General features: G+C 39.2%; 2 protein-coding genes across 2 annotated transcripts; both read right to left on the reverse strand.

The window, feature by feature from the left end:
• Positions 1-256: 256 nt before the first annotated feature.
• LOC311038354 (prolactin-releasing peptide receptor-like) lies at positions 257-4,168 on the reverse strand (the record flags this gene model as incomplete). The annotated part of the gene is made up of 3 exons (XM_084047831.1): positions 4,094-4,168; positions 1,578-2,060; positions 257-893 (listed from the first exon to the last, which is right to left on the reverse strand). The coding sequence occupies exons 2-3, from the start codon at positions 2,024-2,026 to the stop codon at positions 257-259; spliced, it is 1,086 nt and encodes a 361-aa protein (XP_083903957.1). The 5' UTR covers positions 2,027-2,060; positions 4,094-4,168.
• A 2,501-nt stretch (positions 4,169-6,669) lies between these two features.
• anxa4 (annexin A4) lies at positions 6,670-18,947 on the reverse strand. The gene is made up of 13 exons (XM_084047832.1): positions 18,858-18,947; positions 17,296-17,344; positions 15,549-15,636; positions 14,047-14,141; positions 12,232-12,345; positions 12,017-12,107; positions 10,922-11,001; positions 10,420-10,476; positions 10,234-10,327; positions 9,706-9,801; positions 9,125-9,183; positions 8,171-8,293; positions 6,670-6,889 (listed from the first exon to the last, which is right to left on the reverse strand). The coding sequence occupies exons 2-13, from the start codon at positions 17,302-17,304 to the stop codon at positions 6,830-6,832; spliced, it is 966 nt and encodes a 321-aa protein (XP_083903958.1). The 5' UTR covers positions 17,305-17,344; positions 18,858-18,947; the 3' UTR covers positions 6,670-6,829.
• Positions 18,948-19,092: the final 145 nt, after the last annotated feature.

The following is a 19,092-nucleotide window of genomic DNA, read 5'->3' on the forward strand; positions in this document are numbered from 1 at the left end:
AGGGCTGGGAGGGATGCATTTTCAGAGCATGTTTAATTTAATTATCAATCAATCGGTTGTGTTCCAGCTTGGATCAATGGAACTAACATAGTATCCTTTTTTATATTGTATTTATATTGTATTTTTTTGTATTATGTTATATTATCAATACAATCTTAGTGTTTTGCCAATTATTTGGGGACCCACTTGCAATATCCTCATGGCCCACAGGTTGAGAACCAGCTGTATTTTAAAATATTCTTGAACTGAAAGAACTTTACAAGACCACGCTAGCAGCACAGTTGTTGGCAGGTATGATGACAATGTGACGATGGCATGTGAACATCTTTCGCAGCTCAGTGCGGAAACGGTCATGTAGCCATGCATAGAGGAAGGGGTTACAACAGGAAGAAATCATGGCACAGAGGTGGCACAGCAGTTGGATGAGCAAAAAGTGTTGCTTGTTTATGAGATGAATGTCTATGTCTCGCAGCACATTAAACACATGAATAGGAAGCCAACACACTGCAAAGGCAGCCACCACAAGTGAAACCAACCGAAAGATCTTCCTCTTCCGAGCACGCCACGCTTCTGCGTGATACTCGGACCTGCGGCCTGGTGCAACACAATTCCTCAGTTTAACCGAGATGCAGAGGTACGAGACACAAACAGCTGACAGTGGCAGGACATAAGTGACCAGTAGGGTGCTATAGGCATACGCTTGTCTTTCTTTCTCCTGGCCCAGCCAAAACTCCTCACAGATGGTGAGGCCCTCCTCTTTGAACTCCACATGGTAGGTGTGAGCCACTGCTGGAGCCACCAACCCACAGGACAGCAGCCAGATTCCACATAAAACATAGCCACAGGTTGCCACAGATGTGCGCTTCTTTAGGGGATGCACTGTGGCATAATATCTGAATGGAAAAGGAAAGACTGGGTAACAACACTTGCTGCTATGCATGCACTATGCATACCATGTCTATAATGCATTATAAACATATTTGTAATGCATTATAATCTGCTTTCTATGCATCCCATGTTAATTCTCATAGTTGTAAGACATTATAATCATCTTATAACACTTTAAATCCTTATAATGTACTGTAATCACTGTTAAAATGCGTGTAAAGTGGTCATTTGTTGCTTTAAAAGATTATAGAGACAATTATAATCTGACCGTATAAGCCATTATATCATTCTTTATAATGGGTTATGATTATTGTTATAAAGTATTATGAGCATTAATGAGTTCTTATAACTATAACTATACAGTGTTATAAGCAGATTACAATACATTATAAGTATGTTTATAATGCATCATAGACATGGGATGCATACTGTAGCTAGTGTAGATTGACATGGTCCAGATATTTTACATTCCTTAAATCACTTGGTAAAAGTCAAGGTAAATGTGTATTAATTTGTCTTACATTATTTAATGTTTTAGTCTCTGCCTTCAGATCAAATCCCTGATTAATCAGAGGCTTTATCGATTAGCTTGTTGATGTACAATGTGAGATGGATTCATGAATATAATGTTAGTCTTATAATCTGAGTGGAATGACTTATGGTTAATAGGATAAAAGGAAATTACCCACCTGTCAACAGCAATAGCTGTGAGAGTGAATACTGACACATAAACCGTGACAGGTTGGATCAGATAGAGCAGATAGCACATAAAGCGGCCAAAAACCCAGCCATGAGGGTTGAAGGCATAGGCAAGTGTAAAGGGAATGCAGGTCACACACATGAGCATGTCAGAGAAGGCCAGGTTCCCAATGAAGAAATTGGTGACATTGTGCATCTTGCGGGTTCGGCAAATTACATAGATGAGCAGGTAGTTCCCACAAACGCCGACCACTGCCACAATCACATAGCAAGTGATGATGAGAGGTTTGAAGGTTTGCAGCAGAGCCACATCTGCAAACTGGGAGCTGTGGTTGGCTGAGGTATTTTGCACTGGAATCTCATAGATGTGCTCTTCTGTCTGCTCTTCCCCTGCAGAGGGCGGCATAGTTCCAGCTGAGTCACTGCCATTGCCCTCCATACCAGCAGTCCAGTCTTTCAGTATCTTACTTACACTGTTCAAAATACAGAACACAGGTGATCAGAAGGTTTACTTGTACCAGAAGTATTAGCATTGCATTTGCTCTTCAATGCAGTTATATTTAGGCCTACATGTAAAAAGGGATAACTTGGTAGCCTACAGTATAAACCTTTGAGACAAATAGCAACATTTTCAAGTGTATTTAAAATGGTACACAAAATAGCAGCAGTTTTTCAAATGTATTTTAAGGTAGTTGCTCTGTCTGTATGTACTGTAGTATGTACCGAGATCAACTCGGTGCAGATTTGTTTAGTAGACCTTACTGTAGGGTGATTGTATTTCAATGGACATCCTTCTCCTGTCACAGCAGCTGGAATCTTGCTGCTGTGTTTGCATTTTGCAGGTATGAGAGGGTTTTTTGTCATTAGTCATGTTTTTAAACTCTCTTTGGGTAGTTGTAATCTGTGGGCTGTATGTGTCTCTTATTTCTTGGCAGTTGGTACAGTGGGCAGGCCGCAGGTGGTTAGAAATAGTGTATCTCGGTTGGTTTCCACCTCATTGTGTGTGCAGTGGGTGCACTGTCCTTTCTTGGGATGACAGGTCTTCTAGATTGCGAGACCGTGTTCACTGAGTCTTTACCTCAGGGCCTCCCTTAGATTTGGATCAGTCACAGAGCTAGGTGCTCAGCCACTGCGTATTCTCTATTTTCCAGTCTCCAGTCTCTGCTTGGAGACTGGAAAATCTCTGCTTGTGTTAAGTCTCTGCTTGTGTTTGTCAACCCAGAAGTAGTTGGCATACATACTGTAGCACCAAACAAACAAACTTAAATTCACATTATGCCCTTCCTTCACCTACACCACATAAGCCCAAAGTAATTTCCCAAATATTATGGTACAATGTCAGTGTATCATAACTTTATGACATTCTAATAACAAAGTGTGTGTCTGTGTGTGTGTGTGTGTGTGTGTGTGTGTGTGTGTGTGTGTGTGTGTGTGTGTGTGTGTGTGTGTGTGTGTGCGTGCGTGCGTGCGTGCGTGCGTGCGTGTGTGTGTGTCAATTGAAATCAATCGGTTTCAATTGAGCTATCGTTTCAGTTTCTACACTGACATACATCAGTAGAACTTTGAAGTGATACATTTTAAAACAAATTACCTCATCATAATTACAGCTTCTTACACTGTGTACCATATATTTTTTTTACAGCTTGTGTAAGGTCATCCTTTCACCATCTTAATAAATGTTTTTATAAACTGACTGAAGTATTATAGAAGGACAGTCAATACATCTTATTTTATTAGAAACGTATGTAGTGTAGCAAGACTGTAGAATTGTAAGTAGATCCATTAAGCTTAAACTGAAGTTTGTTTGTGAATAATAAAGTTGTTCTCATGTAGTATGACTTTTATTCATACACCAATGGTTAGAGATATTTTACTTAGCCTAATTTCAACATTTTAACAATTTCTGGACATACTAATTGTAATTACTTTTCTTTTACTGAATTGATATTCCTTGTTAAAAGCAATACTACTAAAACAATGCTAATGTTGTAGTTTTTTTTGCTGTACCCTTGAATCTTAGATAGCACAGTAAAACAGCAGGTTACATATACTTTTTTACACTTTTTACATAACACATAACACATTGGTTAAAGATGTTTATATTGATAAGGAAAAAAGAATGCTATACTCAAACTGTACTGGTATGTAACCTGAAATAAGAACATTCATAGATAGTGTACCTTTATGGTAAATCACTTATGGACAGTAAGGGATACATAGAAAGTAAGAATATTATTAAAAAGTGACTTGCATAATTCTAACACAATTTTATATTTTAAATGTGAGAGGAGCATTAGAGTTTGTTATGATAAGTGACATTTGAAATTAAATATAGCAGTCAAGGAATGATATGAAAACTTAAAAATAAAACAAATTGTACAGTCTCCCCAACCGACCCTTTTGGATAATAATAATAATAATAATAATAATAATAATAATGATTAAAACAATAATAACAATAATAACAATAATCAATGAATAGATAAATAACAATGAAACATGGTACCTTTACTCCTATTGCGACAGCAGTCAAGCCCATGTTCGTTGTGCATCTCCAACAGCTATTGGATCACTGCTTTGCTATGACAGCAACCAGAGAGAACAGAAAGGGGGGAGAGGGGGGGGGAGAGGGGGGGGGAGACAGAGGGAGAGAGACAGCGGGAGAGAGAGACAGAGAGTGTTGCTGCTGCCTTTCAAGAATGGCCACAAACTGTGTGGATGGTTTGAGTTATTAATTTAAAAGATTATAAATATGTTTATCATTATTTTGTGGGGGATTTTCATGAATCATTTTTCAATCGGAGAAGAATATATTTCTGTCACCGGAAGGGTCATGCCCTTTTAATTTAGAGCACTCTAAAATCCTCCAGCCGTTCATTTTAAATAACAACCTGTCCGTCACAGTAGATTGGCTCCCTTCAGCAATCCATCTATCACTCTCTTCCATAGCTTTTAAGTATTCCTGTCCAGTTCTCAAGGATTTCTATTGTATTCAGCTCCAGAAATCAGGCGTTTTACCTCTCCCCCTTAACTCCACCCGTAAAAAGATGCAAATTCTTCAGGGCTTTGACCACTTAGGGCTTAAGTGGCAAAAGAAAATCTCAATCTCTCTCTGAGTCTGTTCTATCTCTCTCTGGAGTAACTGGATAAAAAAGAGGAATTTGCTTTTCCTCTGTGACTTTCTCACAATTTTAACCAGTAATTGTTTGGAAAATTCCAGGACAATGTCATTAGGTTTACACATTGATTATGCAATTCATATGGCATGTATTAACCTGTAGATTTTAGGAATGTTATCAAGCAATTGAAATAGATATCATGCAAGTATAATATATATATATATAACAAATCCTCATATTAAGCCCTTGTAGGTTTTTCCTTCATTGAAGCTCAAGATGATAATGAGTTCTTATTGCTCCATAATGTTGGTTTGGATTTATGTGATGATCGTGACTGAAATCGTGGACTGTCAAGGGAAGCCTGCTTTATACTTTATACAAGCTCACAACACGTCACATCACAACATGTGAGCTTGTAGATCAGTATGCAGTATTATTTTTAGGCCTTGTGACAATCAAAAAATCACACCCAGTGTGAAGTGGGCGGTGTGTGGTCATCACAACATGACTCACTTTAAAAAAAGGATGAATTACTTTTTAACTTTTAAGTCCATACTGCTATTCATAGGGCTGCACATGTGTCATGTGTTTCGCTAGCCAATCACAGTCCTGAATTTGCAAAGTCAGCCAATCACATTACAGTTAGTGGTGATCACACTAGCTGTAATGTGATTGGCTGATATGAAAAAGTATCGATTTGCATTAACAATGGAAGGGTTAGGGGGTACACACATTTTTTGGTCGGTGTCCAAAACTCACTTATAGGGGGCGGCTACACCGCCCCAAAAATAAAATATAAAACTTTCACCATTAACATTGTTCATATTATATTTGCTCTTCCAGAATGAAATGGTTAATTCACTATTTTTTGGTGAATCACCATTTATCCATTTACCATTTATCTGCTTTGCTATATCATTTAGCAACAATTAACTTAAACTTAATCAACCACTTTAACCCTCTACTTGTAGCAACTCTACACGATTGTAGATCTGCTATTTTTGGCTAATATTCCCCCCAGAACAGGGATATAGGGTTCAAGTGGTTATGCATACTATTCCAGCCATGTGTTCTTCAGTGCGTAAGTACTGTATGTAAAAGTGCCATGTAAAATGTTGCTGGAGTCACACTATAGAAGCTGTAATATTTCAACTGTAGAGTAGTAATAATATGCTTTGATTGATAGGAGATGGGTGATGTTCAATGTGGGGCAGCAGTGGCTCATTTGGAATCGGAAGGTTACCGGTTCAATCCCGGCTCCTCCTGGCTGTTGAAGTGTCCTTGAGCAAGACACTGAAAACTGCTCCTGATGAGAAGGCTGGTGCCTTGCTTGGTTTCCTACACTGTCGCTGTGTGAATGGGTGAATGTGAAATACATTGTAAAGCACTTTGGAGAAAGGCTCTAAACAAATTCAGTCCATTTACCATGTAACATCTTATTTTCTAGCAATAACAACCTTAACTGTTTTAGTCACCATTTACTGGCGCGACGCTAGTACATGTTCTACACTGAAAATGGACAGCCTTGGCACAAGTCTGTGCCAAGTCTGGTCTAAACTTTAGACAGTAGAGGTTATGGTTCCACCCAGTGGTCATATTGGACACAATCACTGAAGATTATTTACTCCAAGATGGGGTTGTAAGTTTCTATGAGTGATGGAGTATCCCCCTTAAATTGATTGGAACACATTTTACTGCCTTCCAAATCAAGCTAAAATCCTGTTAAAGTAATTAAATCAACGGACTCTGAGCTGACTCAACGAACAAGAAATTCTAACCAATTAAACAAATGGACTTCAATCACCAACCAGTGATGAAAATGTCCAGCAGTGACATGATTGGGAGCTAGAGGTCAATACTATCCATCCTTCATGTTCTTAAAGTTGTGAGCTGCATCTCTCTCCAACCAAACACCACTAATTTAAGCCCCATGAAAGGATCAATAGAAAAACACAGACAGGTGTAAAAGGTCACTGGTTTTCATTTTAATTAGTATTCCAAACTGTAAAATAAGCTGTCAGATCAGTCAATCAGAGAAATGTTGCGGCCAAGGAAGAACATTGGACGGGATAGAGTGCTGAGATCAATAGAAAGGTGCTAGCCATGTTAATGTCTTGTTGCTTCTACTGGTCTCCCCCACACAACTCCAGTAGAATTTTGCGATAGTCACCGGATGTGTCCCCCTATAAAGAATGAAGGAGAACATGGTAAATTAAAGTTGTACTGCAGGATTGTAGCCAGCCCTAGTATGCAGCCAATGTGGATTGGAGAAAATTAAGCATACATGCAATATGGAGCCAGAAGTATATTACAATATTCTCTCACAATTCTATATTGAAACATTGATGGTGAGAAACACCACCAGATTGGAATATATCTTTATTAAAATGTCAAGTAAAAAATAATAAGTTAAAATAACGACCAATATTACTGATTTTTTTATTATTGAAAATAGCAAAAATGGAAAATGAAAATTTAAACCAAGGCAGGAATTTCATGGAGGCCATGAAGGCCATGGCCGCTGTTGTCCCTCAGTTTGGCTTTTCTGCCCCTATGGCCTTGATGCCCCGTCTATGTTGCCCCCTTACAGCTTATTACACTTTTTCTCCTCTGTCACTTTGCTGTAGTTTTTATAGAAAACGTACCATCCTGCTTCTGTAGAACAGGATGTGAAGCCTTTGCAGTCAGAGAAGGAAACAGAGCTGAACTATGCCCTTACAAGAGCATAGATAGGTCCTCTGCCAGGTGCAAAGGCAACTCAGACAGTCCACGTGACTTCATAGACAGAAGTATACACTCACAAGCACTAATCATGCACAGATTGCACGCACTGTTTGGGCCAGCAGTTACAGGACATAAGGTCATCAGAATTACAGTTAAATCTATATTTCACTGTCAGGTTTCTGAATTCTTAACTCCTTAAGTCCCCATCCCCATCTTCACACCAGTCCAGTGACTTGAGTATTAATGTTTGAACTCCTTTTCAGGAGTTTGTACAAATATTGGCAATTTATAAATACCAATCATTTATTTATTTCACTGATAGTTATACTACATATTTAAATTCATTCTTAACCCTTGAATTAAATACATTATTTCAGTGGACTGCATTGTTTTATTTGATGTCCTTGCTGTCCTGGCATTTGGCCTTTGTGCCCTAAACACATTTACAAGACCAACGGCCAAGTGTTTCAATCAGGCCTGGAATTTAAAGGTCTGACCTAGTAATTGATTCTTGCCTTTTTATTTATACAGTGCATGCGTTGTTGTTTTTAAGTTGATATCTTTGTCATAAGGGACATCATTTTAGCCAGTCAAATTAAATAACTACTAGAATAATATATTCCAGTAGAAAACTGAAATACTAAATAGTTGTCACAGAACATTAAGAATTGCAGTGTCATGTAATACTGTTTTATCATGAACTTGGTGATGGACCAATGCCCCAGAACTCAGTGCTTTACCTTTATGAAGGAATAGAGAGTCTTTCCATACATCTTGAGGAACTCAGCCTTAATGTCCAGCATGTCAATCTCTGCTCTGGCAACCATGATTCTGATGAGGACGCTGTCCGTGGTGCCCAGTCCCTAAGGGGGGAGCAAGATTGTATTATCATATCAAGGACTCGCAAATTCATAAGTATTTGGCCAGGGACCCCCATCTGAAGAGGATTTGATGCCAGGAAGCCCATAAGAGTAGATTTGTGTTAAAAAGAAAAATCTAAATGATTCCAAATCATGTATGAAATAGAGTTAAAGTGGTTAACCTGACTTTGATGCTTTATTAACTCATTTGACTGAGGACAACATGAAACCACCGCAAGGACCCATGGGGGTCCCTGGACTCCACTTTGAGAACCACTGACCTACAACGTAGACTTATAGACTTTTGTCTGCCTCTGTGGTTATTTGACATAGCCTGTTCACATGGTTTCCTTCTTTACTTATTGTTATTCTATTTGCCTTTTATCTCACCAATTAATCACAGGTAACACTCTCCAATATCTCTCCATGCTATACACAGGATATTTTACACCGGGGGTAGGCAACCTTTTCTGGCACAAGATCTTGCTTATATGAAGAGAGATAGAGCCCGCACACCATTTTCCAGATAAAGGATTTACTTTATTTGCGACTTCGCAAATAAAATAAATCCTTTACCTGGAAAATGGCATGCGGGCTCTATCTCTCTTCATATTAGTTTCCTTGGCCTACTTTGGCATCCACCGTCGATGTGCGTGTAAATAAGTATGCTTTGATGAGATCTTGATTAGCCATTTTCCAAGGCTGGTGAGATCTACTGTACCCATCTACCAGACAGTGAAAACCATCACCATGTTTAAGTGTCATAAAGAAATAGAAAGTCAATCATTTACTGGACACACATTATAGTAGCTTTATGAGGAACAACATACTGACCTTCATCGACTTGTACAGCCGCTCTGCAAAGAATGCTGGCTTGTTCCTCAAACATTTCACTGCAAAGCAAAACAAAAAATGCAAGTTAGCAACAATACTTTTCAAATAAGTTGTCAATGGGGAAATTCAAATAATAATAATAAGGATGTATTATTATTATTAATAATCACAATAATAACTAGTCCATACCCGGGGAAGTGCGCAATGAAAGTATTTGCTGACTTTGGGTTGTACACAGTAGTCTATTGCTTAGTTAAACTTTGGGAGAGCAAGTATGTTGCTGTCAGCGGGAGATCATCTTGGGATGGGCACATTATCAAATTAAATAAATCTTTTGAGGCAGGTGGTCGTGGACCCCCAGCAAATGCTTTGTGGACCCCACTGCACTAAGCGGTTTGTGCTAATAAGACAACAGCCGTAGCGCTGACAGTGTGTGTGTTCTCTGTGGGGGCACGGCGTCGGGATGCGCCTGCGCGCTGGAAGTGTTGCAGGTGTGTGTGTGTGTACAAGTAAGGAGGAGGATGCGAGGAGGAGTTAGTGGTAGTCCCAGGGTTCAGTTCAATTGTTACAGACAAACAGACCTATTGCCAAAAAGGCATCCTCCAGACATCCAGACATCTCCCTCTTGATACTGTCCTCAATGTCCCTTCCAGATACCTTCTGGTACTCATCGAACACTAAAGGAATTAGAGAGAAAACAAAATTGACAATGACAAAATCTGTCAATGGTAGTGTCTTCCTGTGGTCTAATTCTGTCCAACTATTTAATGCACATTGTCAACAGTCCGTTAGGTGATGATTATGCTGAACCTTGCCTGTTATCAGAAGATAAACTGAATAGGTTCATCTACGCCATTTAAATACATTCCTCAAATAGACTAGATGATTTTAGGACGGGAAGGGAGTACTGGTTAGTTCCTTAAATCATCAGAGGAGGTCAGTAAACCCCACCCACTTCCTCAGTTCTACACAAGAGGGCAGTAAAAACAGGGCAGTTCTCCACAATAACTTGCAGTATATAGCAGATAAAAATTTGTAAAGACAAACAAAGAAGCATATACTGTAAAAGGGAAGTATTTCTGCCAGCTATCGTTATTTTGGGAATTCACCTCGTAGCAGATGCTTTCTGTTCCGCGCACAGAGCACAGTGAGGAACTTCACTTCATCTGTCCCCCAGCGAGCCTCGCCAGCTTCAAAGATGTCCTAAACCACAGAAAAGAAAGACATTTTGGAATAGATGGTGAAGCATAACCCTCATATACTGTAGAATCTTATACAAATGTGTGTTTTTTCACCTTGGCATCCTGCACAGCCTGGGCCTCATCCACTTTATCGCTCTCGTCTCGGCCAGCCTAAAAGGTAGACCACATAACAGTTAAAAAATATGTATACTTACAGTAATTCATACTCCATCATACGAAAAATAAAAAAGTCACGAAGCGTTGAGCTTGAAGATCAGCTATTTCCGACAAGCAACACCAGCATATGACAAAGTATAAATCAGGCTTACCTAAAGCAGAGCTGTCAGTGTGATGGTAATGCAAATATATGGACCTATTTATGGGTGATTTAAATGTAAAGAAACTACCAATGTCTTCTTGTGAAGAGTGTTTTGAAACAATGCATTTTAAATACTTTTCATACAAAAATATATCAAATAGGTTTATGCTGTTTCTTTTTGTAAGAGTGCTACACAAAGTACTAAAAGTAAAAGAAAATAGGTAAAAAGTAAAGCATCTTTGGCTGGGTATTATAGTAGGGCAAGCTAAGAGAAGTCAATAGTTGATGTTTGTTCACCGTAAGTAAAGAGACCAGCACTCTCTGGAACATTCCAGAGGTGTCTCCGCATACATCATCTTCCAGGTCTTTCCCGTACTCTGTAATGAACAAAATATATGATATATTATTTTATATTGCACACCAATGGGCAAGTCAAACTCTGAAGTCACGCCTGTAATTTTTTCAAGGCATAGAATATGCCTCTCTATTGGAAAATGAGTGCGGACAATCTACTCGTATAGTAAATAAAAAAACAATTAATAACATTTTGTATAGTGGTATACTGTATATTTCAGTAATGTATGTGGTTGTCACAAAATCCCAAGAAAAAACCCTTGACTTATCTCACGGCACATCAGTGTTTGAGAACCACTGCGGTATACAACAAATCGAGGGCAGCGGTGGCCTATAGGTTAGAGGAGCGCACTTGTTGGTGGACAGCTGCCGATTTGATTCCCCGGAAGTGAATGGTCACCACTCACCCCTCCCCAACACTGCTGAAGTGCCCTTGAGCAAGGCACTGAATACCCAACTGCTCCAGTGGCCAACAGAATAAGACTTGTTGTACTGGTCAGCTCCCAGGTTTTAATGCGTGTGTGTCTGTCTGTGTGTGTCTATGTGCAGGGTGTTGCTGAAAATGAGCAGTTGTGCTCAGCTACTTCCCTGGGTAAATAAATAACAAACAAAAAAAGTTCAGTGAAACATCATAGCTTTCAACTACGGTTAACAATCTGTGATGGCTTAACACGGCTGTCGATGGATGTATAGTAATTATAACACAGTAAATACATATCAAATATGCTATTGTATGCACAACAATAATCTATTTAAAAAAATTCAAAACACAAAAAGAACACTTAAATATACTTGGTTTTCATTACCAATATAGAGGACACAAAAGATCCATTACACAAAGCACATCCTGCATTATAGAGACCAACTCTGCCTCATATGAATAATTAAAATGATGTATAGTTTTCAAATTGTATGTCTTTGTGTATCCAAACAAAGAAATGGGGTCTAGGAACTGATGCATTATATCGGATATCATACAAATGGCAAGTGACTAGTGACTGTTCTATGTTGTACTATGGAAAGAAAGGACACAATTACCTTTCTTATAGAATGCATTGATGGCTCTTATTTCTTCATTTGTCCTTGAAGCAAGAATATCGATGAGGGCAGCCTCTTCCGTTCCAGCACCCTGATATCAAGTGATATGGGATGTTTTATTGAGATGTTATCTTATATAGTACAGGCATGTGACTGACTGCTAACACCAGCAGAAAGTTGCAGCAAAAAGGATTTAAAACTCATTCAGAATCTACCTGGATTGCCTTCCTCAGCTCATAGGCATCATACACAGGTGCAAGCATCAGGAGGCCAAGAACCACCGTCTCAAAGTTGCCGGTCAGCTCCCCCTGCAGCTCAGAAGCAAGGTCCTATAGGCAGACAATACAAATGGATCAATAGCCAGAATTATAAGTTCATCAAGTGTTTATTTCTTGCATTCAGACTTCAGGTCTGCCTTTAAGGAAATAAAACTATAATTACAATGCAATTTTATTAGGTAATAATGGGTTTAATATACTGTTTTTTTTTTGGAAGAGGGATGCTGTTGGTAGTCGGGTGTGGGTGCCTGAGTCCTCACTGACTCAGCCAAAACCATTTAAGGCTTAAGCACTTCCCAATGATCCAGAGCCACAGATCCAATCGCTATGCCCATATATGGTCATGTGCATATATGGGACCGACTTAAAACTCGGCATACGCAGCGGCAAGGACTCGAGGGAGTGCGGTGCCCGCCATCGAGTCGTTCAGTCATCCAGTTGTCCAGAACCGCCGATCCAACCAATATGACCATATATGGGCATATACTGATGACATCAGGGATATCCATATATGGGTATAAACGTGATACAGGTAGACGGGTACAACAGGTACTCTGGCAAGCCCCCAACAGTATGACTCTCAGACATATTGGTCGGATCGGCAGTGCGACCACGTAGCGGCCCGAATCTCTAGTTAATATAATAGGCTAAGTATTCAATACTCAGGTACCAGCACATTGCAGGGGGGCATTAACACCACCCTCTCAAAGTATAGTGCTCTCTCTCATAATAGATTGATGTTGAATTCATCTGAACTGGGGCTTCCTGCATGTGGTTAGTTACATTTATAACACTAACTTTTTGGGGAATGTTTCCCATTTAAATACATATAAACACATTCAGGTCTCCCTTTACGTATTCATAAATTGTTGTTACTAGCAAAGATGACCTAACAGTATTGTCATTGTCTGATCCTTGTCTCAAGGCAGGCCCACTGTCTCAGACTTTGAAGACTCTTTCTCTAGAATAAACCCCTTCTCTAGAATAATTCATAACATTTTTATGACTTGAAAACCCCTGCTTTAGAATCATTCATAACACCTTTCTGGGCACAGCGTCTGGTCATGTGTTTCCAAAGTGGGTCACATTCCAGATACATAACCTAGCCTTTTCTAGACGGAATGACAACTGGACACAGTTTTGTGAACAGAGAAGCTGTTCTGTGAAACCTCGGACCACATCTGGGTGTTTCCAAATGCAGCATGACTCACTCTTTCTGAGGATTCCACTTGCAATCTTTGCCCTCTCTAGAGTGTTTCCCCTCGCTCAATGGACCTTTAAGATAACTTTATTGATGAACCATTGTGCACAATGCCCGCTGAACTTGTTCTTATCTAATTACGGTGGTAAAATAAACATTAACCTTCCTTTTTTTCTGTTAAAATATTTGAACAGATTACGGTGTGACAAGTAAACTGTCACTTAGAGCATACTATTGTGGCTTCTTTGTAGACTTTACTACAAGGCTTCCCTGTTCTGCTCGTTTACATTTATGTTAATAACAGTTAATGGTTTACTTGGGTTTTATCATCTGAAGTTCAAACACAACTAAAACTTACCCACAGTGACAAATGCTGGCAGAAGCCCTCAACAAAGACAATATTGACAGATGGTATAATTTTTGTCACCCATTTTTATGTCTGCTAGTCCTGCTACTCCTGCCGACAGTCTCATGCCTCTGCTGTAAAAGTACTAAACCTGAAATGCAACTTTCAGAGTGCAGTACAGACCCAGTTCCAATAAAAGACTCACCTTTCCCACAGTTTGCTTAAAGTTCTCTTTAATGCGCTGCCTCTGCGCAATGGTACGGTGTGGCAGGACCTCAACGATAGCTGCCTCATCAGTGCCTGCAAATACATCACAGTCACAACCCACCTTAAAGTATATAAGTAAATATAAATAACATCATCTACACAACATTACATGAATCACATGTTTCTTAATGTTGCCAGATGATTCAAAGACTAATAGTTCAGGCCTAGACCGTGGCGTCGCGGTCTAGGCACCCTGGTTGAAAATCCTTAATAGCAGTGTGCCGCGGGTTCGCGTCCCGTTCCCGTCGGCCTTTCCTGCGTGTCTTCCCCCCGTCTCTCTCCCCATTCTTCCTGTCAGACTACTTTCCCTGTCCCTCTTCAATGAAAAATAATAAAAAACTACCAAAAACAAATCTTTAAAAAAAAAAAAAAAGACTAATAGTTCAGAGAAAGTTAACCACTTAAGCCGTATATACAGTACTTAGTCCAACGATGAATAGCTAAAACAGTCACTCTATGAGCTCAAAACTCAACATAACATAAATATGACATGCAAGCTTTTAAAAATGTTTGCCTATAATGACCTATACACCAAACATTTCTATCCCTTGAGATAGCAAGGGATAGAAATGTTTGGTGTATCTAGGTGTGTGTCAGCAGAAAAACCATCTGTTTCTAATACAGCTCAAACTGGAGTCAGGAGAAGATGATTACGGCAGGCCACACTAACAGCGTCAAAATTCCACAATCCAGACAATAGTGGTCACCGTGTACTTTGAGTGTTAAATACTCCACAGCTGCAGCAGTACTGGGCCTAGTTTAATACATCTGCATGATGAACAACTTCACTGTGCAAGGAAAAGTAAATTATACACTCAGGACTCTGAATGAAGTCATGCAATATCCAATACCATGGAAACTACACCATATAAATAGAAACGTTAGAAGACAGCTTGTAATTTTTGCTTGTAAAAAAGAGGAGTAAGATAGGAGAGAATAATATATATTTTAACCAATTAGCCCTAGTTTATACACAAAAAGTTCACAATATATTGCAACGTGACATGTATGCTTTTAGATTAGCAATTTTTGGTATTTTTAAAAATATGTTAAAACTAGCCCACATTTCCACCCACCATCTCTCTGGGCTATGGGACCATGGCTGCGACTACAGATGCCATTGCCTTGGAGACCGTGACCACAACTATAGATCCCATAGCCTGTGGCAAAAATGCTAATTCCTGTAAACAGCTTAAATTTGGGAAAATTAAGGATCTGTTTCCTCACTCCCTGCGTATACAGTATGATGCCCATATGAATAGTCATTCAACCCACTGAGGCCGGGGGAGAAATGGATGAGGACGGACTGACAATGTTTTGTTCATTTATTAAAGTAGGATAAAAGAAATGTGGTTAAGTGATAAGTCTACAGTATTATCAGCACAATGGATGCCTACAATCCTGAAACATCACATTGATGAGCAGCTGTGAATCACTCACCAACTCCCTTCATGGCGTTTCTAAGCCTCTGGGAATCTTCTTCTGCTTTGAAACCAGCCGCCTCAGTCACAGTTCCACGGTTACCGATCTGATCACACAGAAAATCACAATATTACAGCGTTTCTGACTATAGTTCTGAAGTGTTGGTTACTTTATTTCGGTTTCAGGGTTAGGGTTAGGATTAGGTTCGGGTTATGTTATTTAATTCTTATTTTTGCCTGATTTTACTGATTTATTAGCAAAAAAACTATTATTTTAAATATCATGTGCAAAATACTTCACTCAGGTCATCATATTAATTTTCCAAAAATCAGTAACAGAGGACCTCTCTGTTACAGTGATATAACTTTTTTGTTTTTTTGAAGAAAAGGTACATTGAGAGCTGTGAAACGTTATCGCTGCAGCCTTCATCTTTATGCAAACTTTACTATATAAATTAAGATAATAGGTTTATTACCCAGTTAATAAAACCTGTGCTCAATAAACGTCAGGATACACACGCGCACACCGCACACACACCTCTTTTTGCTACTGTAGCTGCACATGAGCAGCTGTCATCAGGTGTAGACAATACATTGTCAAATGTTTGCAATATTTTGTTTTCAGCCAAAACCCAAGATATATAATACTTATACATGCATATTCTTACAAGGTAGTTGATAATCAGTTGTTGGACCCTCCTCCTTTATTTGTGCCATTGAATTTATCAATTCAATTTAATTAATTAATTTTAGTTAGGGTTTGGCACTGTTAATATGGTTAAGTAGACATGCGTTTGGTGGGGTTAAGGTTAGGGAGGGTAAGAGTCTGTGGAGGGGCATCCAACAACTGAATATCCACCGCCTTCTTGTTGGGCGGCAGTGGCTGTTAGGCATTAGTGGCTCAGGGGTAGAGTGGCCGGTAGAGCGGCCGGATGGGAATGGGAACCGCGAGGTTGAACACTGAACCCTACATTGCCTCCAATGAGTCAGTCGGCGCTAGCTTGCCACCATTGGTGTGTGAATGTGGGAAAAAGTGAGGACGCTGGCGTCGACTGTTCGCCGCTTCACCTCCCAATACCCCCCCCCCCCCCTGCATGAATAAATGAACCATTGTCAAGCGCTTTGAGCACTTGGAAAAGCGCTATAAAAATGCAATTCATTATTATTAGACAGAAATAAAAAATGTATAATGCCTGTGCATTTCCATGTACTTGGGGATACTGTGCATGCTGCTGCTGGTTGTGCAAACTCCAATATAGAGCTACTGTTTGTCATCCAAACACATCTTTACCTGACCCAAAACATGGTTACTCCTAAACTGAGTACTGACACAGTAACGTGGGAACAGTCAAGTAACTGAGTACCATAAAGGAGGACAATGGGGGAATCACTCTCCACTGCCTATGCTGGCAATCGTTTTAATTTTTAATCCAGCAATGTTATGTTATTCCAGTGAAAAAGACACCTAACTGAGAGCATTCACTCTGTTTTTGTAGGCCTTTATTAAACCTGTGTGTTGATTTATTGATTGAATACTTTATTAACAGTTTGCAAAAAGTAAAGGAAATAGTTATGATGAGAGCTCGAGGGGAGCTATTAGGGGTTAAGTGTCTTGCTAAGGAACAGGAACACTGGTGACTTTCTGATTACGAGAAAGTCTCCCTACCCACTCAGCTACGGCCGCCCGCAATTTATTTTATTTGATTTGATGTATTTATCCTTTTTTGGGTTGTTATACATTGCAGAGGTGTTGGGAGGGAACTTACCGCTGCCATTGTAACGAGAGTTTGGGTTTCACAAACGTGATGAGGGAAGCTAAAAATAAGAACAAAACGACAGGTTAGCAGTTTAACAGCACATGTAATAAAAGTAGTACTCACCTGTCTTAGCAGTGTCAATTAAGCTACTCCTTGCCTGCTGTCATACACCAGATGATTGAACAACAATAGCATCAGGTGAAGGAGCAGTAAATTAGCTCAGTTTAACATATGGCACCTCGTTAACCTCTGGCTTTGATTAATATTGCATGCAACTCATCTTCTCAGAAAGGGCTTTCCTCACACACTTTTGCTCACAGGTTCTCTCGGGTATCCCTGATGACAAGTTTCCTCAATGCTAATCCCATTATGGGACAACACACCTGTAATTACTCCAGTGGCAGGAAGGAGATAAAGAAGTATTTTAAGAGCTCAACCTCAACTTACTAAATGAAAGCATCACCATATATCTAAATTCACCTAGTAAAAATGTAGAAAGATTTAGGGTTCAATCAAGCTGTTCACGTCTTATATTTTTTACTATTTTTATTTTCTACTTTGATTAATTTGTATAATTTTGCCCTACGTTGACTTGCTCTTTAGTTTAACTACACTGTTTAATTATGTTTCCAATTCAGTTTTTTTTCTGGCATTCTACTATTTATTATCTTAATGTGAAGCACTTTGGGTTACATTTTTGTATGGAAGGTGCTATACAAATACAGTTATTATTATTATTATTATTATTATTATTATTATTATTATTATTATTTATTATTATTATTATTATTAAATTGTTATACTGAAATAAAATACCGGTAAGTGTATTAGGGATACAACCTACAATGGCCCAATGGCCTCAGGCCCAAGGATAGAGTTAACCCTACAGCTGGCTGGCACACATTCTTTGTGTATAGCAGTCACCCACAGTCCACACCTGTGGTTTGTGATGTAAACAGAGGGACTGAATGCACAAGAAAACAATGTGTCAATTCTTATTCTACAATACTAGATCAGTGGTGGAAAAAATGTAATAGTGAAAGAAGAAATAAATACATTATAAGTGACCTTTTACAGACTAATGTGTTGTAAAAGTGTACCAATATCAATTTCTAACACTGCACTTCAGTAGGAACGTTAGCTTATTAGGGTGTAAGTTCCTTCGAATGCTGACTGTCCACATGAGTAGGCCTATGATCTATTCTATTTATTTATTTGAAAATCTTACCCTTGAACTTTAATTGTCTCCTCGTAAGCAACTCGTGAATAACATTAATCCAAAAGCAGATGATTCTCTGTAGACTTTACTCTCCAAGTCAAACCAAACCCAGATAGTGTTTAGAATAGCATTGGGAAAGTAAACTTGTTTTGTTGATCATGATTTGTTTCAGGAAGCAAAGCATAGCTACATTAAGTTGGTATGGGTGTTGGCACACCCAGACAGACGACTAGTACGAGTATAGAAATAATTATATCTCATTACTGTATGTCTGTATGACTTACACAACAATCTTTCCAAGAAATAGAAACCCCATTGCATTCTGTTATTCACAAATGAAACTTAAGCTTACCTTTCTTGACGAAAACTTGACGAATTTGAAGGTGTGTAAGCGTCGTTGATCCAGGAACTACAGTTTTAACTGTTTGACGTCCACTCCCACTGCTTTCTTCTTTGATGGAAAAAAAAAATCGGCCTGCCTCCTTTTTCAAACACGCCCATACGTAATATGCACGCACGAGCAGCAGCAGCTCCGTGAACTACAACACCCACAATTCAATTCGGTCGCTAATAGCAACAGCTAGGAT

This window comes from Gymnoscopelus microlampas (genome assembly GCF_963454915.1).
Source record: "Gymnoscopelus microlampas genome assembly, chromosome: 21".
In the NCBI taxonomy this organism is placed as follows: domain Eukaryota; kingdom Metazoa; phylum Chordata; class Actinopteri; order Myctophiformes; family Myctophidae; genus Gymnoscopelus; species Gymnoscopelus microlampas.

Excerpts from the sequence above, each read along its gene's own strand:
- anxa4 (XM_084047832.1), bottom strand. Across the intron at positions 14,142-15,548 it reads AAACGCCATGAAGGGAGTTG|GCACTGATGAGGCAGCTATC; the intron begins GTGAGTGATTCA and ends ATGTATTTGCAG. Across the intron at positions 6,890-8,170 it reads CTCTCTATTCCTTCATAAAG|GGGGACACATCCGGTGACTA; the intron begins GTAAAGCACTGA and ends CATTCTTTATAG.